Here is a 24885-nt window from a genome sequence, read left to right as displayed (position 1 = left end):
GCTTTTCATGAATTTATGTATTTACAGGCCAGATTATAATAGTCTGACTCATCTCTGTGAGCATTTAATTCCAAAACAGCTCTTTTTTTTAGAGTGATACAGTCCTCAGCATGATTATCAGTATGTGGCCTGTGGGGGAAAGAAAATCCATCCTTCAGAAAATTCTTATGACTTCATACTGTGGACATTTGACGAGTGAGGGAAATGAGAACTAGGCAAACTGTGCAGATTACAGTTACATCTGACTTTTGGAATATTACTTGCTTTAATCTTGTCACTAAAAGACCTAAGAGCCACATACGATTCTTCTGATGTGCAGAGACCTTCAGCTCACGTCAGTTACAACTGCATGCAAAGACCAAATTTCTAAAATGTGATTCCCAATATCCTTTCCTGCCCACCCCCCCCCACCCCCGACTTACCTGGTTTCATCAATATAAACTGCCTCCAGCACAGATGCTGCATATTCAATATTCTTTTTTAAATCCACCACATTAATGTCACCCTTCTCCAGCTGCTTTACCAAGCATCTTAATCTGTGAAAAAGAAAATAAAAATATCAGTGCATTGCTTATATCAAATTTTAGTGACTGCATTTTCCATTTGAAATATTGGAACCAACGCAACAGCCAATGTAGAGGTATGAGACCGTCACTGCCTCTCTTGTCTTTTTTAAAAAAATCTGGTTTTAGAACGCACATAACAATGACCAGTTTTATGTTTTTACAGCTTGCTAAATTTGTAAAATCTATTAAGAAAAGGCATAAACATTCCAGTAAGTCAGAGAGGACTCAGTAACTACCATCAGAGCGATTTTATATTAATTTGTGACATTACTGTTATGCCTGAGTCTCTAATTTTGTTTACATAATAAATAAAACTTTGCAAGTTGTCTTACTATAATTTTTCTGTGCTTAGAAGGTTGATTGTAATTTTTTAATATCCCTTATATACTGATTTTGCTTCATTTAAATGTCTCTAATTTTTATTTAGGCCTCTGGTATGTTTTTGCTGCAGAATTTATATTTCTTATTAGCATGAGCTAATGTGGAGCTCCATTGTTTCAGAATTTACAGAAAATTCATCATTATACCAGGCGAAAGGTTGTGCATATGGCATTAGAAAAACCCAATTATTTTCCCAAGTGTGCTTTTACTTTTAGTTTTGAGAACATTCTTTTACGTTACAAATACGGATACGCCCAAAGGGGATTTTGTACTGCATCAACTCATGCCTCTGTAGCAATACACTTATACAGATAAACTCCTTGAATATCAGATTTTTCCTAAACTCTCTAATGAGAAGAACACTTCTGACACTACTCAACTTAATCATACAGAATAGTCACAGCACTGGAGTGAAATGAAAACCTTATCAGTAACTGTGTAGAGGTGTGACTAAATGGATGCTTAAAGAAGTATGGGTATCTTCTTCTTTCTGTGCTATATCTCTGAGTTGAAATAATCTACAGTTTTGTATCATGTAAGATAAAGATTTCTGTAATTAAAGAGACATCATTATTCTAACTTTCACGAAATCACCTTTTTTCTGAGTATGAAATGTGAAAAAAATGTGAAACAAGCATTTAGTTAAAAGTGGATTGAAATTGACTCAGCACTAAGCTGACTTTACTTTCAGAAAAAAATCATATTTATGATGTGAAAGAGCATATATAAAAATGTACACTTTGTTATATAATGTTATATGTACTATATATTATTTATATTAGGCATATACAATATTTTATTGGACCTAATTAAAATGTATGAATTTAAAAAATGCAGTGATATTCAAAACAAATCTCTTGTAAACTTGGAAAGTACTGTTCCGTCATAAGACCACTTTCATGGTTTTTCTTTATATTTATTTGCCCTAAGTATAATCATGTCCAAGCCTGCAAGGATAATTTTAGCAAATGGAGTTTTAAGACCAGCCTCCTCAGTTCTCCAAAGACTTAATTCAATTCAAATTAGCATAGAACATAATACAACCAAGGCTCTTAGCAACCATATTTACTTGGTATTATACACAGTGCATTGCATATCAACAGAATGGAAAAGATAGTGTTAAAAAATTTTCTCAGAGAAGTGAAGTGGGTGGATGAAATATTGTGGGAGCGCATCTCCTACACAGAAATAACCATATGCATGGGGAGGCAGTTCCAGTACATAGCGCCTTCCACTTCAGAGGTACCTATAGACTGAAGCAGCTAATTCATAGACACTCACCTTGCAGTACCCAACACATGCACTGTAACTCTCCTAGGATGTCTGCTTCTCAGTAATGCACACAAACACATATACAATCCCTCCTGAGCACTAACGCCAAAATGCCCAGGTGAGTCTGGCAGCATCATCGCCACTACTTGCAAATAGCCGTAGGGCGGTTCTACCACTTGCACTGTTCCCTTCGTGTTTGACCGAGCACATCTCTGAATCGCACTTTCCAAAGTAGAAGTATAAGTGAATTCAAAAATGCAACTTGCCACAGTGTGGGGACAGGTTATGGTAGAACAATATTAGCTCAAAATGGCTTAAAATCCTACGATTTCCAGTGGTTCTACATTTTCTCAGGGCATAGACCGGATGACAGATATGTGGAATCATTTTTACGCTTGCAGGAGGAAAGGAGTCCTTGGGGAAGCCCTTAAGCCACAACGACCTTGCAATATCTTGCTGCACAGGTGGCAGTCAACCAATGTAACCTGCCCTGTACTTATAGTTCATATTCTAGGAGGAATGCAGAACACAGTTAACAGACTGGGTAATTTGGAAAAGCTGCTCAGGCAAAGTTAAAGTGATTCTGAAGAGGTTACAGAATCACAAAAGGACAAAATTTGTATAATTCAGTGATGACCAGTGACCTTGTCATCTCATGCATCCATGCTTTGTGGAGATGCCCTCAAGAGTGTCTGTAGCTGACCCAGTGCAGATCTGTCATAGACCCACAGGATAATTTTGGTTGGAAGGGACCTCCACCTGATCCAAGCTCTTGCTCAAAGCAGGGCCAACCTCAAAGTTAGGTATAACTACAAAGTTAGACCAAATTTCCCAGGGGCATTTCCACTCGTTTTGAATGCATGGAGATTTCACAAACTCTCTGGGCAATCAGTTTCAATGTTGTAATCATGTGGATTATTTTCCCCAATATCTAAATGGAATGTCCTTTGTGGCAACTTGTGCCCAGTGGCCCCCAACCTCTGCTGTGTACTTCCAGGAAAAATCTGGCTCTATCTATAGTTATTATTATATCTATCTGTTTCCCACTGGGAAGCTGGACACAGCAATAAAATCCCTCCATAGTGTTGCTGATCAGACACTTGTCAGATGATAACCATGAGGTCTACCCCAAAAGTTAGAGAAATGGACTTCCAACGCAGCAAAATTAAGTGGGTTATAACAGCATATGAATGGTCTGCATATACTCAACATATTATGCATTAAAGCGAAATAGCCATAGATTTAAGAGCTGACATTTCAGTAACGAAACTAACATTTTAGTAAAGAATAAGTATGTCAATTTAGAAGACAAACCAACAAGTGTTAAAATACTCATAGCCCAGCATTCCACAAGACAAAGAAAATTATAAAAAAGGACAAGAAAAAGTAACAAAAAAGAATTATTACTCCAGCTGTATTGGGCAGGATTTTTATTTATTTGTTTGTTTTCTTTTAATTAAGTGTGATAAATTGAAAACAAAGGTGAGAAATACCATTAGAAAATGTGAAATGCTACTTAAAATTGGAGCTAGTTGTATTACCCTGCCTGTGAACTGTGCTACTAAGAAATAATAGACAGGAACAAGAGAAAACTGGAGGGGTTGTTTTATGAAATAGAAAAATGGACTGTTTGAACTGTTTTAAGCTGCAAAGAAAATTGCATGCAGAGTTAATATGACACAACATGATAGAAATTTATAGAGAAAAAGAAACATTATTTCTCTCAGGACAACTGAGAACCACATGTTAAAACTAGCAGCCCTGGTTTGTAAGGGAGAAAGGGACATCTGCAATTAATAAAGGGAGTGGGTGGAGAACCATCTTCTGTCATATTGGGTAAACACCATGAACAGCGCTGTGGTATTAAATGCTTTTACGGACAATTCAAATGCGCTCTGCTCCTACCTATTTTAACAGTGCCGTCTGTGGGGTTACCAGGATCAGTGTTTCCCTCACCTCCCTGTGCAGCTGATACCTATGTCCAACTGTGGGCAATAAGCTTTGAGGCCCACCCAGCAACACAGGCAAACCAGGAGAAAACAAGGATTTTACTAGGAGCCGAAGCAGTATGTTCTTGATTAACAGTATCAAAATCATGATTCAATTATTCTCTCCTTTCTCATTAAAATTCTCTACTTACCCCATATTTTAATTAAAGTTTTGGTAAATCTACTGTAACTTTCAGGGGTTGTACCAAATTAACTGAGGATAGATTTTAGGTTATTTGAGAAGGCTTCCTATGACAGTTTCAGTAACTACAGGGAAAAAAAAGGAAGATAAGGAGTCAGTGATTAAAAAAGACTTTGCAATATCATTATGAGAAAATGTTTTCCTCTGTGGAATCAAGCAATGTTCAACAAGAGAAATATGTTTGGAAATACTGAATAATTGTCCTAAACACAGATTAAAAAGATAACAAAAAGAAAGGTGCCAGGGGTGGGATTACTTAAGAAGGGAGACTGTAAGGTAGAGAGGCAGACAAGTTGGACAATTTCAACTTCAGATTTTAAAAACTGCATCTTCCTTTTCCAAGGGAAAATTACCAGTGATCACTGAGAATAAATGAGAGTTAAAGGTTCACCTTAACAGTCTTCAAGAACCAGAAGAGGAAAATTCAGTCTGAAGTTAACTTCTAAAACTGAGTAGAAGACCCTGTGTTTGCTCTCCTAAAGACTGCCTTTATCTACCATCTGATTGAGCCACACCGTTGAGCATTGCAAAGAAACAGCTTTCTAACTTAGGCATCTGGACTTCACTTAAAACTGTTTTGGAAACTTTGTACAAAAAAAGCTGGGTTTTGCCACATATCCTATTAAAGGGGAAGTGAAATAAACTGCAAACAGTAAACTGTAAACTAACCCTGCTTCCTATTACATTTTGAAATTAATGGAAGTCACTGTTGAAGGATGGGCAACAAAAACCTGAATAAGTCTTTGAAAATAATAAACACATGCTAATGCTGATTACAAAGAAATAGTTATTCATATTAATATTCAATAATCACAATGCTAGTTTAAAAATTATTTTTGTTGGTTAAGTCAACTCCAATTATAACTTGTAAATCATTATGTTCCCATGAACTAGTTGAGAAAAGCCTAGCTTTGTGCCAAATGTATGAATTCTTTGAAAAGATTATGAGCAAATACTGACAACGTGTTAAAAAGTTTAAGGACAGAACAAATTATTATGTTCTGTAAACAATTGTTTCATGTTTTGTTTGGACTGTTTAATATTGAATAAGAAAATTAAGTGGATAATTGTAATCTTTATTATACAAATGATTTGACCCTCTAATGAACATTACAAACTAAAAATGGGCTGATATGTAATGTGAAATTAAAAGTAAGGAGGAGGAGAGTAACCATATTCTGACAATATGGTTAGTCACAGTTTAAACACCACTAGTTTTTAAAAACTTTGGGCAAGTGGGAAATTTTCCTCTAAAACTATTTAGAATTAAAACTGGAAACCAGTTTTGCTACTTGTAGTGATTCTTGTAATAATCAGTTGAATAATTTTCACAACCTGTGGAAAGCATTGCTTGCCCAGTAGTTCCTCAGCTTTCAAAGGTTAGAAGTTAGATCACTCAAACATGAACACTCTGAAAAAGGGCCAATATCCAGGAATTCAAAATCATTAGCAATGAGAAGTTCAGCTCATCTATTTACAACAGCCCAATCCCAGCATCCAAGTTGTTTTACATGCCTACACATCTGAGATTCAGGAAAATATTTGAATTAGGAGAAATCCAAAATGGGAATAGTAAATCTTGGAGAAGTGACTTCATCTTGGAGAAGTCACAACAAACAAAACATATGACTATTTCACTTGAATTCTAAAATTCCCTACATAAATTCCACAAATTCCAATTATTTTTATATGAATTGCTATCATTTGAATTTTACACTTTCTATTAAGACATGTATGTATAAAATAAATCTTTATCTAAATACACCAGTCCTCGCAACAAATACTTCAAAATAATGTAGATCAGAAATAAAAAACAAATTGCAATAATAACAATCAACCATGCATAAAGTCCATGCTCTCACTTTCTCAAGTAAAAAATTATAATATATGGATTACTAGAAATCTTTTATTATGACAAAGGATATAACTCCTTTTTTGTGTTTTCTGCAAGATGGAAGATAAACGCTGACTAGGAAAATCCTAGATACAGTTCTAATATTTGTAATACATGGCTATAAAAGACTAGACCCAATCATATAAATGGATGAGAGATACTGGAGAAATATCCAGAATATGATAATAAAGATTCAGGAGTGATCCTATTGGGTAGCCACTCCTGTTCCCTTGCTCCTACCTGCAGTTACAAAGCGGCAACTAACATGGCTTCAAAATGGCTAACCTTTACTTCAAGGTTTTTTTACATTATGGTAGGGAAAACCATGCTGATACAGCAACATTTTGCCGGTCAAGGCAAGACCAGCCTGTCAATGGAGAGCAAGGATTAGAACCGACAGCTCTTGACTCAGACCTTGATGTGCATTTCGCTTCCCTGAAATGATAAAAAATGCAGATTTAAATGTAGTTACCTAATATTTCTTCTAATTAGAGGTGCTGTCTCTCAATAAATTGATACTGAGAAATGCAAGAAAGATATATCACATTTTCAGTGCTGCAAATGTGTTTTATGAAATTACTTCTCAGTCACCACTGTGTCTGAGCATATGCACAGGAAGCCTTGGGTTGCTAAGGGTTTCACGAATCACATTCATTTCATGATTATTTTAAGCACTATGAGTGGTACACACTGATCTGTAATTATGATTCAGTCATTAGAAAATAAATATTGAATATGCTGGTAATTTAGCCAACATTTTGATATACCTAAACTTCATCCCATATTGAAGAATTAAAATAGTTCTGCAGCTACATAACACACACTGAAATTTACACTTTCTTCGTGATAAAACTCCGCATTTTCATGGTGATAGAATTGCCTTGGCTCTTAGATATTGATCATGTTTATGCAAGATGAAGTGGTTTTCCTTCAGGCAGGCATTCTCTATTAAGCTTCAATTCATTTTACCTTACTCATCCTATAAATTTTCCTATTATTTAGCACTCTAATACTGTATAAATATTATCCTTTGTGTCTCACTTAGTAACAGTGTTTTTAAAGGCTTAATCAAAATTTAGTCAAAATTCCTAAGTTTTCTTTAGCACCTAGCTGAAATCACAGAAAGCCATGGGGTCTTGCACAGTTTCCACCTGAAACCATAAACTGATCCAAGCTCCCTAAAGCATTTTTTTTTATTTTTGCATAATTCTCGACAAACCTGATCAAACAAATTGCAAGTGCCTGAGAAGCCTTAGTGTCTTAACCTCAGTAGCACTAAAGGTCTGCTATTTGCAGCTACATAACCTTTCACCATTATTTCCATCATCACTACCTGCTGCCCTGGAGAGATGTCCCAGAGGAGGAGGCTCATCTGGGATCCTGCTGCTGCTGCTCTTCCTTGCTGTCTCTCTCACCTCCCGCAGTTACTCATCCTTCCCCAAAAGTAACTTTCACCATTAGAGTCAATGTATGTCATCAGCACAAATTCTCACACACATGAATTTCTCTCATCTTCCTTTGGCACACCCAAGATACAGAATGAAACCTATTTCAGCCAAACTTTAAGTGTCTTTCAAACTTTTCTCTCACTTCTGCTGATGAACCATCATCAATGCCAAGTCTGTTCAATTGCTTTCCAGGTTGAAGCTTAACGAAAAAATCCTCAAACTTCAAATTGCATACTATGTACATACATTCAGGTGTTTTATCTGTCTTCTATTAGATGCAACAAGTAACCAACTAGTCTTTCCTTACCCTAAACTCTGTGACTGTTTCTATTGCCTCAACGTCCATTTCCATTATTTGATATTCCCATTTGACAATCAATCCATGAAATCAAAGACAAATAATGCACAACCTATAGGACTGATTTGTAAATTGCAAATTATCCTTCTAATGGCTTTTGCTGAATGTTTATTTTTGTCTGAAGGTTGACATTTGATAAGATTCCCCTGAATTATATATAGATTAGATAGAGTACTAAATAAAGCTATTTCATCTTGAAGTTGCCAAATACTTGAACAGTGTATATGTCTCAATGTCTTCATCATAATCTACCTAAATTCACTATCAACAACAAGCTGGGAAATCAAACGTAAACTCATCAACTGCCAAAAATCATGCTTGAAGATGATAGAAGACTTTCAGTACGTCTTACTGAAGCTAATGCGATAAACACACAGAAAAGGCACATAGCCCTCATTCCCCATATCCGTTTAAAAAGCTTTATTTTTCCTGCAGACAGCAGCTTTGAGCACAATGATTGAAGAAGCCGCTAAAAGGCAGAAGTTAAGCTTCTAAATCTTCCAAAGCAGTCCCCTCCATTATTTTTTAAAAAAATATTCCATGGCATAAGAAGGATATTTCTACATAGATCACCTCACACTCACATTTGAGTGTTGGCTCTATATTCCAGCAAGAAACTTGTATCCAAACCTCTGTACCACTGGAAATTATCAAAGGAGTGCAGGCCTGGCATATCTCACTGCCTGTGCTTCAGAGGAACTCTCCTAGCCCTACCTCACAGCTTCCAATCATCACAACTGCATCTCCCGTACTTGTAAGAAAGATCATGACCTACTTCTGCCCCAGGGATGGTCACAGAGTCATGGGAGATGTTTGCTGTTTTAAAAGACTTCCTGCTAGAAGGCACTTCTCCAGATGACAGTATTATGCCAGAATCCCTCTCCCCTTCACGTGATCCAGATTGTTTTAGTATGATTATGATGCAGTAAATATTTGATCTCATCACACAACCCAGCAAATGGAGTCTCTCTTGTCAGCAACTAGATAAATGTAATGGTCTGAAAATGTTTGTCTTCTCCCTCTCATGTTCCCTCTGCTGTGTAGTACTGCTAGAAACTACATTTTGCTTTAGTTACTCTTGAAACTCATAGATGAGATAGTATCTTCCCACGCAGTGGTATCTTATAAACTTACCAATTATCACAGAATGATAAGGGTTTGGAAATGGATCTCTCATTACTCTTCCTTTTATTCTGTCTCTCCTCTCATTCACCCTAAAGTCATTGGTATATCCATCCTGAATCAACATGCTGAATATCTCCTTCGTTCCTTGGGACCAGAAAATCTAGGTTGAAGAATGCTGACACTCATCCTTTGAAAACAGCATGCAAAGAGCTAGAAAGTTCTTTTAGAAACATTAAGAACAAGTTATCATACAAAAAGTCAACTGATGTTTTTTCATTTAAGGCTGCATTAACCAGAACTGGTAACTTTGTACTGAAAATATTTTCTAGACTACTACTAAGGAAATACGTTGCTGTCATTGTGAAGGCTTTTCAAAGCCTTTTTGGTACAATTTCTGCAACTGTTAAGGATAGAAGATTGGTAAGTGTTCAGCACTAAAAATAACATCATTGCCCAGTGATCAAAGAATCTTAATCTATGACGCTTACCATGAGTATCCTTTCCTCTACTTGATAGTCACATATGAGCAAACAACCCAGGAAATGTCCTTCATTAATATTAAAACCACGACACTTTGTTTTGTGATTTCTCTGTGGAATCAAACTACATTAAATACTATATATTCTGTATGTAATTAACATTTTGATTTCCCCAAGACAGAAATTAGAAGCAGGACAGAATTTCCTTGCTGCATACCACAGGACAATATATATAAATGTGGCCAAACCTTTACAGCTAACAATTCTGGCAACTTTTAAATTTGTTTCAGTAATAGTTACAGAGTTTTTGAGACATCAAGCTGTAGAATCTGGGTCCTGGTAATTATTCTGGGTCCCTTGTGCTTATTTACAAATTATTTTATATTTATTTCTGACCTGTTGAGTTCCATGGGCAGAGCATGAAACATGGTACCATTTGGTTGCTTAGTATGCCATCTTCCACTCCATTTCTCTCAACATACATACAACTTATCACTGATGTTATATTAAGTCAACAAAGGTTACAGAAGAACCTATATAAAAATAGATTACAGAAGAAAAGTTTTTTGAAATGGCAGTCCCTCATATTTAGTCTAAGAACATGGTCAGACGTGGTGCCTCAGCTATCTCTCTGTGCCCCATTCCATCCCCTTTTTTCTAGAAATTATTGCCCCCCCTATATCTGACAGCACAAGTGCATGTGTAACAATATGTCTTCACAAGTGCATGTGTAACAATATGTCTTCAACCTGATACTGCCAAAACAATCTGATTCATCTTCAACATATTTTACAGTAGGGGAATTTCTAGTGAACTCTTTCTACAGAACAAGATTAGGGGTCATGTGTATGTGCAGTTATGCTATCAGATGAATCAGGGTAGCTGGTTCAGCTGGCCTAGCAGGTCAACATAATAACCAACATAACAACTATCATAATCCTATTTCAGTCCAAGCTCTAACTTGTCATTTGGTTTAGAAGTCCTACTTTTCTACTTATAATTAAACTTATAGACTTGAAGTACCAGAATATAATAGTTATACTTTTAATATATAATCACACTTTCCAGATGGGATGACAGAGCCAATTTATCTTGAATTCTGCTTTTAAAGTATATAATGGATTCTGAGGAACAAAGTACAGATCCCTATTTGTTGGGATAAAATTGTGAAATGTAAAAAATACCAATATTTGCATTATGAACTATTACAGACTATTCAATAAAATATTAAATTATTTTAAGAATAAATTATAAATATATTATATAGATAAATATATATAATATATTATAAATTATAAAAAGAAATTTAGTCTGCCTAAAATGTGGAAGAAAAAATACCACCACCTTAATTCAGATGTCTTTCTTACTGAATAATTAATGGCTTCAACAAATCTATTTTCACTAAAAGAATTTTTCATTCAAAAGACAGAGCAAGACATAAATGCTTTAGCACAACAGCTGTAGTAATTACAGTACAATTTTGCTGTAAAATCATTACCATCTCAGTGGTTCTGAAGAAAGGATATAGTACATGTAATGTATATGACAATGTAAAAATATGAATAGGGCTTTCATTTAAAATTGCAATACTGCAATTAAAATGAAGAAAAAAGAAAAAATTAGGAGATGCTAGAATCCAGCACTCTTATGTTATGTGCAAAACTAACTTCTGGCATTTAGAATTGTTAAAAATAAATGTTCTGCTGAAGAATTGTCAAATCAAAGTACTTCAAAGTAGGTCTTGGTAATGAGAAGTAAAACATTAGAGAAGCTTAAACACACTTGAGAGCTGTATAAATGTTTAAAAGAGGAAAGAATCAAGCGGGTAAACTTTTCCCCTACATTCTTTAAGAATGATCATAAATAGTATGAAATGTTACATGACCATTCTTATTTACACATGTGAGCTTGACCTAGGATTTGTCTACATGAGAAACTAAATTTGAATTCAGGTCAGGAATGAAACTGAAATTCACTATCTGAATAGCTCCATCTTTGAATACTTCAGGATGAGTAGAACTAAACAGAAACAAGTCCCTGGAGCTCATCAGGAAGAATATTTCAAAAAAAGTTATTCTTGAACAATATCATGTTAAACCCATTATCTAGCATATAGTATACATGGGCTATATGCATATTGGTTTTGGTTCTGGAAACAGTTGTGACAGGAATTGTAGCAAACCGAATAAAAAATCATTTGTAGTCATTGCCTGGTATACAGCTGCCATTTTCCTCAGCCTGCAAAGTGCCTGGCACCTCAATATACAGGGTTCAGGCTTTATAGGTCTGGGAAGGTAAACTGGATTAGAGGCCATTCCTTAGTTGCTGGTGTTTCCTTTGCCTTAATTCACGCTGCCCGTAAGAGTTTCCCCTATTACTTCCACATTTAATAAAAACAGACTAATAGACTATGAAAGCATTATGCAGAAAGTAGCAAACTGCAGCCTTGCTCTAATCTAGAGGACACCATGATGGGACAGACCACTACCCTTACCACAGAATTGCCTAGGTTTTTCTCTACTGCACTCAGGACTTAGATGAGTTCGAGTCTTTCTTCTTACAAATCCCACAAAGTGCGTTAACTCATCTGTCCTGATAAGATGCACTAACAACAACTGCTGTTCACATTGTCTTGCCTGATTTGAAAACATGCTATTAAACCAACCTCATTATCAGCCCATTCACTAAAAAGTGGCAATATTTTAATAGCTTCCAATTTGTGATGTTCCAGGTTTGAAGTGGACTGTCCCTCAGAAGGTGTAGTCCAGAATCTGTAACCAAAAGGGTTACTTTTGTCTCAGTTTAAACTGAGAAAATTTAGCAAACATAGACTGTAATTCACCTCCAAGATATTATTTTAATCTTTTGTTCCTCATCATACATGTAGCTGACTGTAATTTGCTTGTTTACATACACTTTACACATATTATAAGCAGACTAGACTGAAAATTCAGAACCTAGTGCTCAAACTGATCATGACAATATTCAGAGAATACTCATGATCAGAATAACATGGAAATTACACTCCTTCATCAGGAATTTTGCAACAGATGATAACATTTTACTTAACATCTCTATCTCCAGGTGAAAGAAAACATGACACACAAGATATCTCTCAGCCTGAATGGATTACAGCTGAATTTTTCAGAATATATTATGTTTCCGACAGAAGAGACATGTTTGCTTCTTTATGTTAGAAAGAATATTCTTTAATTAACTGACACTCAGTTCTAAGGAGCTACACCATTGTACAACTGGCCCTGCTAACTAGAGCATCAGATCCAGCATCCTTTCCTAAGGCAAAGTACGTGGTCTGTGCCTTATAAAGCACCTCTTGTGCTCTTATGGAAAAAAAAAATGTATGTTTCTGTTCAACATGATGACCATCTTTCCTAGTTAAATGATGCACTGCTCCATTACTTTCTAAAAAAAGTCCTACACTGATTTCAAAATGAACCACATAACTATATTAATCCACCTATATTTAATTACTTGTGAAATTGCTTAGAAATGTTCTGTTTGTCATATACACAAATACTATACCAGAAAGAGCTTTCAACTGGAAAATTACTGGGCTTCTAAGCAAGCAGCAGTTTATAAGAAAATTTCAAAAACAGCTTTCAATAACATAAAATTCTGTTCTTAATGTCTGTGCCTTTCTAGGACTCAGAAATTAAAATCTGAGTTCTTCAAGGTGATGACAGTACCACATCCCTAAATGTACTCCTCTAGGGACATGAAATCTAACCTGAAAAGTTCAGCTCTCTTATGGTCATGACTAACATAATTGCTAAATTGTGCTTCATTTTTCATAGCTCTACTGAATGAATCACTATCCTTCAGTCTCTGTGCAAAGCCTTGACATTCCTTTCAAGTAAGAACGTGGCTACATTTTCATTTCAAAATAGAAAACTAGTAAAGTTCTTGATTCAATGTTATAAGATAATGTTTGTTTACACACTTACGAAGAATTTAGGAAAAGCTTGTGTGTATAAAAAATCAAACTAGGCAGTAAACCAGTTGGTTAGAAAGTGTAACTACATACTGTGATTTGCCTGTCATACTCTTAAAAAATACATTGTTTTGTTTTCCATTGCTTTTCAGATTCTCCTATTACAGCATATTTTTATTGGAATCCTCAGTTTTGAAACCAATTTCTTCACTTTAATCTAACATAGCACTACTCAGAGAAGTAAGTCAGCTTTAATATAGTAGCGATCAATCCAGGCGTTGATCATGAGGGAGTGCTTACCTGAATAAAGACCACAGAGAAATACTAGAACAAAGTATACAGGAGTTAAATTTCATAAAATTAATGCAAATGAGAAAGTGTCTTGTTCAGTAGTCTCCTATCAATATATTGCTTTCACCTGCAGATATCTACATAAAGTCTTGACTATGCAATGCAGGACGTTCTTGAACGGATAATGGTGAAAGAAAACTAAGTGCAATGCTAATTAACAGTTCAGTTCTGGTGAATGTGGTTTTGCATGTGTGCCTTGATCAAGCAAACCACAAAAATAAGAGCTCAGGTTTAATGAGGGTGTTCACAGCCTGTTTGATTGTGATCGTTGGGATGAAAAGTCTCTTAAGATTTTATTGCCATTACAGATTAGGAATAGTCACATTAGAGTGCAATTTCACCCTGGAAAGATAATGTGAAAATGACAGCAAATCAGATGGATATCACCTTTTTGGGAGGCCACCACCCTTTCCTAGGTCAGCAAATGACAGTAACTGCTGAAGACTGTGTGCTTATATGGCTTGAATACCAGGGTCAGGACCCCGGTTGGTTATCTGCTATGCAATGTTCAATAACACTGTATTTGACCATACTAGGAAGTGAGTCTTCTAAGCTATTTTATATCTATCTCAGCTCATTATTTCTGTGGGGTTTGTGGTTTTCTTAATGCCGTATTTTATGATTATTGATGACTAGAGATTCAATTGTTAGGAACATTAAAGGAACTTGTGGACTAAGCAATTTTTAAGTTGATTCAAGGATTCAAGGATGTTATTCTGAAAGATGTGTGAGAGATTTCACTGTTAACACTGGCCAGAGATTTCCATTTCGTGCAGTGATACACACACAAAGGAAGAGAGAGAAAAAAACAACTGCATTTCTTACCACAGTGAGGATACACCTCAAAAAAAAAAAAAAAAAAAAAAAAAAAGGAAAAGCAAAAGGATTGCAAAACACTCAACTGGAAGGTAAATACATAGCTGGAAACTTTGTTCCAGGTTATTAAAAACTTCGTAGTGCTAAAGTAGTTAGAGGTATTCCCATTTATAAATAAATTAAATGTACATTGAAGAAGAAAAGGCGCACTCACCATGAGGCTGGGGGATCAAACCAAGCAATGAAGAGATCTAAATTTAGCTTTTTAACATTTAAGGCAAATCCAATAGTTGTTAAAAGATGGATTGGCTTCCTTTTTAGGAAACCTGTGTTGAAATGGCTGATTGATTAAATGAGAGTATGCAAGAAAGTCACGTTAAAGCCCTCCTCTACCATAGTCAGCCAAGGAATATGAATGAAATGTGAACAAACCACAGTAGAGACACTGACATTTAATATAGTAACTAAACTAGCAAAAATGTTTATGTATTTTTATTAAGAAACTTGCCCAAGGCTCAGTGTGAAATTAAAGTGAGACATGTGGGAACAGCTAACAGTTATGAAAAAGCAGGTATATGTGCACCCAAAAGAAAAAGATATGATCCATGGCATAACTGTTTGGAGAATAAAGAGCTATAAGTATTTTGTATCATTTTTCTATTAATCTTCAGTTTTTATTATCTTTGAAATTCGCTGTCTGACAAATGTGATTATAACTTTGCATAGATCAGCATATATCTTAAAATACTGCTAATATTCTACTGTTAATACATGTTAATGTATTTTACATGAAGAAGAAATGTAAGTAAAATCAATGTAATAATTTTCCTCCTGTAGATCCTAGATTGGGTATTAAAGAAAGGCATTCGTATTACGGTGAATCAGATTTAATGTGAAGTTAATCCAGGGAGTAATGTAAAGTATGCTTTGCCATAAAATAACTGTTTTCTACTCTTGTTTTCAAAATGTACTAGTACATAAATACTTGTTTAAGCTTTTCATTCACTATGATTATTATTTTGAGGTCACACCAGCTGCATTTAGTTTAAATTTTAATCCAGAGTAGTTAATCTCAGACTCTTTTCTGGAATGCTCTTACTAAAGTTCAAATGGGAGCACCTTTAAATGAACAAACACAAAGCAGCAGAGTAAGATATTCTTACAGTACAAAGAAATAAACCTCTTCAAAATGGATCTCACAAAATGACAACAATAACTCTCAAAGAGGATTAATCAAAAGAAGATCTAATTATTTTGTGATAATAGAGTTGGAGGTGCTTACTCAACCACAGCTATTCTCCTAGATTCTGATATATTGAAAAAAGAGATCTTGGCATCTCAACCACAAACATGATTACAAATATGACATAAAAATTTACTAAACTTTCACGACCTCATTTATACTATCTAGTTGTCTGACATGGATTTCAATTATTTTTGCAGTAGGAGGAATTAATTAATTCCACTCAGAGGCAGAATAGCTTGACATGCAGATACATATTTGAACATAGATTGATGTGAGCCCCCAAATCTGACAACATATAATTTAATCATGGGAATAATTCCTTTGCAAGGTGGATTTCTGAGTTTTACCTCTGTGGCTTATCACCTCTGGTTACAACCAGACAGTCGTAACATTTTGAGGCTGAAAATCCAGGCTGCAATTCTTTTTCATTAATTACACTAACCTCACAAGTCTAACTGCATTGTACACCTACAGACCCTTTTCTTTCAGAAGCCTATGAAAGCTGCTGAGTAAAGCGATTTTTAAACACCAGTACTTGTTGTTCAATTTAGCCCAAAGATACATAAATACAAGTGCAAAGATTACAGCAATAAAACCTGTATCTTTTCCTCTGCTTTGCCATTCATCTTTTCATTCATTCCAGCATGCCTCCACCTCTGACCAAACACAGGCTCTTCCCTGCTCCCTCCATGTATTCCTGCCAGGGCTCATGGATGCCCGCTGTCCACTTTCATGTTCTAGTTGTGATCCTTAACCTTTTCATCATTCCCTTTAATCTTGGGGCCAGGCATGTGAAAGACAAACTTTGCCCCTATAGGTCTTCCTTCACTTAGGTCCCTCGACACTTTTGGGCCTGGTCTATTCCAGTTTTGTTTCTTGGTGGTTTGTTTTTTTTTCCTGCCATTCAACTCCCTGCACTCAAACAGACATGCCAAAGAGGTGAACTGAGGAGTAGCGGCATTAAGAGGGCATTTTCCCTCACCTTGCCTTTCATCTACAAAACATATTACACATAACTCTATAGCTCACATAGTGAGGAATTTTATTAATACACAGCTACAGTTTAAGTTTGGATGTATGATTTGATCATATTTTTTCAAATGTTTACCTACAATGATATGAAAGTAACACACTTGCAAGTATGTAACCTTCGAGTCACTAAGCAAGGCAGCTTCCTACAGATTATTCTTGAGTCCTGTTCTAATGATGATACAGGCATTTATTTTCAATATTTAACTGATGCAAAGCAAGTAAATATGAAACATCATATGTTCCCTAAGACTGAAGGCAACTGTTTCCTAGATCTTCATCACTCTGCAATATAACGCTGATGTCAGCAATACTGTTAGTCATCACAGGTCAGAATTTTAGTTGGCATGAATCTCACAGAACACAGTCGAGTTGTATCAGTTTACATGAGCACACGTTTTCCAATGCATTTTGATATAATGGCATGACGAAAAAAAATCAGTGTTTTCTAGGTGAAGACTATCTGCACTGAATATTTTTTAGTTCAGCATATATTCAAAGTTTCATTACAAAGCCATTGAACAACTTCAATTATGAAGGCAGATAAGAAGAGTTGTTTAGAAATACACGAATACCTCATGCATATAATAAAGATATATGGATTAACAATTCATGAAAGATATTTTTCTGCTGTCACCAATGAAGTACAATTCATGCTTCAAATGCACGTAATTCATTTGCAATGCTCTCCAGTAATGTTTCGGTCTTGAAAATACATAAAATCATAAATTATATTGGTTTGAGATAGTAAATCCTGTAGTATATCTTCTTTTCACTACAGGCCTAGGTGACCAACAATTCAAGATGGACTCCTCTGAAAATCCCCAGCACAAGCAGAGCTACGCTGGTGTCCCACAGAGCCAAAGCAGCAGGTAGCTGAGCCAAGTGACTGGTGTCAGCAAGGTGGGACTCTGGGACTTGCGAGACAGAACAGCTCTCCCACGCATAGAAGAAGGATTCATTATATAAGTATTTCTCAAACAACACAAGTACCAAGCTGTCTTTTACTATATCCACATCAACATATCCAGATTATTGGAACTTGTGACTTAGCACTAAACTTCACTGAGAACAACCTTTCCTTTCCTCATTGCTATTCTTTTTACATACCAAGAATCGACTTGATCAGGATAGCTGGTTTCCGTTGCAATGCTGGGGTTTTTTTTCAGCAATGTAGCCTCTTCCAAGAGCCAAATTATAAATTGGGTACATGGCAGAATGATTTTGAAATGGCATGAAATATTCTAAGAAAACATTCTGAAATATTCTAAGAAAAATCTTTAACAAAATAATTATTTGATTTTGCAATCCTTTTATGCACACTCCATTTAACTCGACCAGATTTCTATTAGCAGAAGGCTTCAAAATTCTGTCTTAAACTACTAATTTTAGGTGTCTTATAAAGCAATCAAAATTTTTCTTTCTTTGATGGTGGTGGAATAAATGCTGCCTTAAGCATCACTGTGTTTTTCAGTAGTATCCCTTATAATCCCATAGTAAATTTAACACATGTAAGGTCTAGGTCTGCTTCAGAAATTATAATTACCTTTTCTTCAGATTTGCTCCAATGTTTTCTTGCAATGAATAAGGCAGTTTTTGGTTGCCTTTCTGAATCTTGTCAGCACTTCCCAATCCCACGTTTGTAAAACTGTGGCTCTTTTCCAAAACATATTGTTTCATAAATCTTATTCAAACAGAAAATCTTTAAACAGTATTTTGCAGACCTACATCAGTGAATGAACATGGAAACTTTCCTTTTATAAATAGGATTATAGGAACCCCATAAAAGTCAGTTAAGAGGTTTTTCAGATCTTTTAGAGATTTTGAGTTTTAAAAAGAAACTAAGATACATGTATCATGATAATCCTATTCACAACGCCTATAAAATCCCTATTTACTAGATCTGTCATTGCATTTAACTAGCTCCTCATAATTATTAAAAAGATAAACACTGGATGTAAGATAGATTCATGGTAGGGCGTTCTCTCTATTAATAAAAAAATGTCCCTGCAGTTCCTCTGCTGTTGGATTAGATGGTATAATTATGTGATCTGTCAGATCATTTACCAGCATCCTCCTATAGAACTGCACTGTTTTTATTTAGCTGCTAGATTTAGCTATCATTCTGGAATTTAAAATGAGAATGTCTAATTTTATAGTAATCACAGTAAACCAACATGTTACAGTGGTTCTCCTAGTCACATGTTCTATTCCACATTGAGATTTGACATATCTCAACATTTGATATTTATGTTTACATTTCATGCTATAGGCATTCATATCACTTAACACAGTAAACAAAAGCACAAGAACTTCCTCAGACCTTTCAATACATCTCAGAAAGAAAACAAAAAAGCTATTTCTGAATAATGTAGAGTTTATCAAGTAGGCTATGAGTATGGATCTTTTTCTCAACCAAAATTTCACTGAAAATTATGCAGTACCAGAAAAGCTTTGGGGTTTTAATAATTAGCATTTTCTTATGAAAAGCAAGCCTGTATTTTGTCAAAAACCTCTTATCAGTAGAGCACAGAACAGTGGAAGCATTTTGCAGTCATTTTGCTTTTTTCTGAATGTTCGCAGTGGTACATGACAGAACAGCTTTATGTCTTCGGCAGTTGATTCTCACATGCATCAGCCTCTGGGCCATCTGATAAGGATTGTTCTGCTCCTCTAAATCAGTAAGTACATTAGACCTCTGCTTAGCTGACGTAAGTATATATCAGCCAATTCCTGAATGTCTGTTTTGTCAGGGGAACTCAGCAGCCCAACAACAAACAACAGTCTGGTCCTGGTTCCTAATCTCAACGATTTTATAATCCGGTTCGCTCATGGCCACTCAGACTAGAACACCAGGATGGAATAAGAATCAGGATGTCCAGCTATGAAAATAAGCATATTAATTAATGATTCTGTAGTTTCTTCATGTGCATACTTAAGGCAATTGACTCATCTTTTCAGAGAGAAACAGGTAGTAAAGCATTGACAGAGAAGGAGGAACAAAAATCATATATGTAAAAATTCATAAGGAAAATAAATGAACCTGTCAAGTTCCCATTCATGTTCCTTTTAACAAAATTAAATTTCCTCTTATAGTTAATCAATAAATTATTATCAACATTATTTTAAACCACTGTGGACATTTTTTCACCTCCAACAAAAGGTGACAAATTCTATATTTTAAGCTCAGACCATCTAGTAAGAGCTATTTGCACATAAATATACATATAATAATACCCAAGCTAGCTCCATTTCCAACAGAACAGGAATAATTATCCACTTATATCAATAGATTCAAAATTTAATCTAGTGATCCAATTGACTCTACGGAGCCAGCTGGACTGGACACATCAATGTCATCTCTAGAACAGGAGAGATGTCTTGTGCAGGAGACTTTTGTCTTGTGCAAAAGTACCTGATCTGAAGATCTGCTCACCCCAACAGATTTGGATTTCTGCATTCTATACCTCTTGCCAGGAACTGCAATAAATATTAATTATATTTAGCAGGTTTTGATCCCATACTACCAATGTATGTTCAGAAGACAAATTTTCTAGACTGAATTATTGGAGGATTAAAAAAAAGATAAAGGTTCTGGAGAACTGAAACATATTGTACCTACTATACAGAAATTTTTAAAATTCCTGAAGGCAGAATGTAGATTTTCGTTCCTGTTTTGTTCAGTCATTTTTGACAGCATGATAGAAAATTTCAGCTTCAGTTCATTGTCTCTAGAGAGACATACATCAACTGAAAATATCTACAAATGTCAGAAAGAAACACTGTATTAAATTGCTTGAAGAATCATAACTGGCGTAATGCCAAAAGATCTCTTGAATTTTAACTTGCCTACCAATACAGATAGCTGTCCATCAGTATCAGCTGGAGAGGTCATGTAGCTGAAAATGTCTGGGACCTGTCCAAGCAAAAAAAATGAAGGAAAACTACTGCCACAGTAAATGAATAATTTTCTTCTAATCTCTTTTCTTTGAGATGTATTTCTATGTATCACTGTAAAGGAAGCACTTCCAAGGAATTGCATATACCTGAGGTACTGGAGGAATTGGCTTCCTCCCATGACCCAACAAACAGTGCCAGAAGTTGCTTTGCTGTCTGCATGCTTTCTCAAGCTAGGTCAAAGGAAAGGAGCCCATCTACAGAACAATCCAGTCTGTCTTCAGGTTTGAGGTTTGGCATAAGTTTCAGCTCTGATATAATTTTAAAATTTCAATTATTAAGAAAACCTTAAATCAGACTTGAAAAACTATTAACAAAATGGGTAATCAACCTTAGGTATGGAAAAAAAAAAAAAAAGGCAGCACTCATAATAAAACTATAATATACCACAACTGCTACTATACCCATCTCAAGCAAGGAAATGTTTAAATAATAACAGAGAGGTCCCTCTTATACTGATTTTGCTCTAAATCCTCAGCATTTAAAGCCATGCAGCCAGTTTGGTCTGCAACATTTGTATGTTTGAAAGGCATCTTGCTGGCAATGCTTTATGCCTGTTTTTCTGTCTTGTTCTCTGAAATAGAAAGAAAAGCAATATAGGCACGTAACTATGGAGAGGATTAAAAGCCGATTAGATGTACACAGAATACACCAAAAGAGACAGATTTTCCATTTCCATCAGCCAAAAAAACATATCAACCTCTTTAAAAAGCCAGTGCATATAAATAATGTAGCTGTTTAGGTCATCTGCAAAGCTTTCTATATAGTAAAGAATTGAATTATGGTTTCCTGTTCCGTTATTTGTTGTCTTTGGTCAGTACCCAGGTGCATGGAAAAGTTTTCAAAGTAATGTTTATCACTGAAAAAAGAAAATTCTTGAGAACTACAAACTGGCTAGCTTCTTTAGCAGGAAGAAGAGGATTTGCTTAATGTTGTTCTGGCACACAAAACATAAATCTGGTCTCAGAGAGAGATGCTATATAATCTAGTCTTTTGCTTCTTTCACAAATTATACACTGCCAGAATTGACAGAAGATTTTACAAGCCCTAAAGTGCAAAGCCTTCTGTGTAAATATACATGTTCATTTTTAGATATTAGCTCTAAAAGTTTTGTGGCTTTGCTCCTTTAATATTGTGAACAAGACACATTTTGAATGGTCTGTCATTTATCAAAGTTCCCATCAAGAACAGCTGCTGCATAGCCAGAACTGGAGACTGGAGAGCTCAGTCATGTACATTTTACCCACAACAGTAGCAATTACGTGTATAAGCAGTTCCATTAGCATCGAGAGGGAGACGATGTAATTACAGATTTGTACAACTTGGCCTCAGAACAAAACAAAAACAAAACCAGGAACTTAATTTCTGATCAGTCATCTTATACATTAAGTATACGTTATGCCCAGAAACAGGAGGCTCAAATCAGTTATCTAATACAGGCATCTTGCGCCATTGGAGATGCCCTGGAGTATCTCACCTGGTCCCCAGCTGCTGCTCCAGAAGAGCGCAGGTGTCCTGCAGGTCCTGTGTCATATCTGCCAGCCCTGGGTGGGTGTCTTGGGCACCCTTAGGTGTCTCAGATGGCACTAGATGCCTGTATTTGAGCGACTGACTAAGCCTAGGCTGTCATTTCTTTACAGGTTAAGCAGATATACGCTCCTTCAGACAGAAGATATTCAGTTCAGAAATCACTGAAATCTACTTGAAGATAAACGGGAGAAGGGTTACATTTCTTCAGAGACAGAGAGTGTGTGGGATGGTGCTACTGCTGCAGTATGACATAAAAAGCCTGGTCTCGTACATGTGTTGTGAGAACAGAAAAAAGAGAGAAAGCCAGAGAGACGGAGACAGAGAAAGCGCATATATACTGCAGACTTCTGAGATGTCGGGAGCACCATTATGCCTTGTTTTGCACGATTTTTCACCTTTTGTGATTGATTATAACCTGGTTTAACAAAGGAGGCCTTTTCATTTACTACTGTGCCCAGGTTTTACCTTGCTTCTCAGTCAAGCTTGACACCTGAGTAACATGCATAGGAAAGCAACACACATTCTTAACACCAAAATCTTTTTACATCACCAGCATGGTATTAAAGGAGCACAGATTAAATCCGCCTCCACTGCTGAGCAAATAATGTACTGGCCACAACATAAATGGGAACCAAACCCATCAGATAAAATGTATGGTAATTTTTTTGTTTTTCTCTTTTGAGATCAACTATGTTCTGTAGTCCTCGCTTGGACCCTATGCTCCTAATCCAATTTATTAGTTATTAGGTCTGTATACCTGGTTACCCAGAGAACATGTGACTGTTCCAGAATAAGGATCTGCCTCCTTCCCTTTCCTGTCTCCCAGTACTAAAACTTCCCAGTCACCCCCCTCACCCCTCCAAACGGAGGACATCATAACGCTGTGGCTCCCTGGGGAGAGACCAGCTAAGGTTTGTTTTCTCAGTCAGCTCTGTGTGGTGGTACCTGCCCCCGAGGAACAGGACTGACATCGCTGCTCATTATGACCGAAGCTGGAATCCAGTCTCTCACCTGTCCTTCTGATGGCATCTGCTCATTTGACCTTAAAAACCCTCCAAATCACATCCAGATATTTTTATGTGAGGATGGGAAAGGAACTAAAGGACAAACTTGTTTAAAAGTGATTGTTATCTTAAAGACATTTTTCAGAAATGAGCTAATAATAAAAGGCTACATAAAATGACAGTATCTTTAAAAACAGCTTATCACTTTACCCTATTTAAAAAAACAAAAAAACAAAAAAACCACAATAATTAAAAAATTCAGTTTATCAAGTTCAGTCACACTTTTTAGGCTCTATGATTGCATGTGAGGTCTAAAACTCTTATTTAATTTACAAAACAAGAATATTTTAAGGGAGTTCAAATTGTATGACTAAGATGGATACTAAGCTAACACTTATAGTTGGAGAAAAGGAATCAGCAGCTGACAAGAATCACCTGAATGATTGTCTAAATGGATAATTACCAGAATGTCCTGCCTGGATTTATTGAATCTGCATCTTATGCATTCCCATTCTAGCTATGACCACAGGGAGTTCAAAAAGTTTACCTGACAGGAGGTACGTGTCTTAGCTCTCCTTAGCTGCACTGTTTCATTTATGCAAAATTATGGACTGTAATTTATGCACAATACTTTATACCACAGGCCAATATGAGGAATTTATTAAACCAATCAAAGTAACTTTTCCAGGCGGTTTCTGTCTAGAATTTACAGACATCTTAACAGTCTCCCTGATATTTGCAATGATCATGGTACAAATACAATCTTTAAACGGATGATCAATAATACTTATGACCTTTCCCTTTCATGAGGTTCTGAAAATCATTAGAAATGTATGAATACAATCCTGCAGGTATGAATAGACTCATGGCCCCTGTACACAATACCCTTATATATAAAGTTTTAGTATCTTTTTCTTCTTTTAACGAAGACAACATTTGTTAATACAATGCCATTTTATCTACTACAGACTAGTAAATTAATGATGTGTTCAGACTGTAGAAAATGTCTGTGGTATGGATGCAAGTAATTAACTTGGTAGCTTTATTTGTTCAAATTGAGACATGATTCTGTTTTTGAGATTCTCACTGAAGTAGACAGCAGTTCTGTTCTATTACCGCTATTAACTCAACACTGTACAAAGTGGGAGATAACCATCTTATGCTGCTGTAGAGAGCTTCCAGCTACTAGAAGTTATTTGACTTTGCTTCTGGCCTATGGCACTACTATTCCTATATAGGAGAAGTTTTCTCCTAAAAAGTCATTATAAAAGTAACATAACTAAAAAC

General features: G+C 35.8%; 1 protein-coding gene across 9 annotated transcripts in view; it reads right to left on the bottom strand.

The window, feature by feature from the left end:
* PDE1A (phosphodiesterase 1A) overlaps positions 1-24885 on the bottom strand; it is a 183699-nt gene that overhangs the window by 62113 nt on the left and 96701 nt on the right. For 8 of the 9 annotated variants that reach the window (XM_087732392.1, XM_087732395.1, XM_087732393.1 and 5 more), the window contains one exon: positions 423-536. In XM_087732392.1, the coding sequence (XP_087588518.1) occupies positions 423-536 (114 nt within the window). Of the gene's footprint in view, positions 1-422; positions 537-22541; positions 22779-24885 lie in introns of those variants that run through there. The other variant, XM_087732396.1, reaches the window with a different exon arrangement.

This window comes from Nipponia nippon, unplaced genomic scaffold (genome assembly GCF_047370975.1).
Source record: "Nipponia nippon isolate SJK-2023a ecotype South Korea unplaced genomic scaffold, ASM4737097v1 scaffold_5, whole genome shotgun sequence".
Classification (NCBI taxonomy): Eukaryota; Metazoa; Chordata; class Aves; order Pelecaniformes; family Threskiornithidae; genus Nipponia; species Nipponia nippon.
Note: the sequence above shows the minus strand (reverse complement) of the source record. Positions and strands in the feature narration are given on the sequence as shown.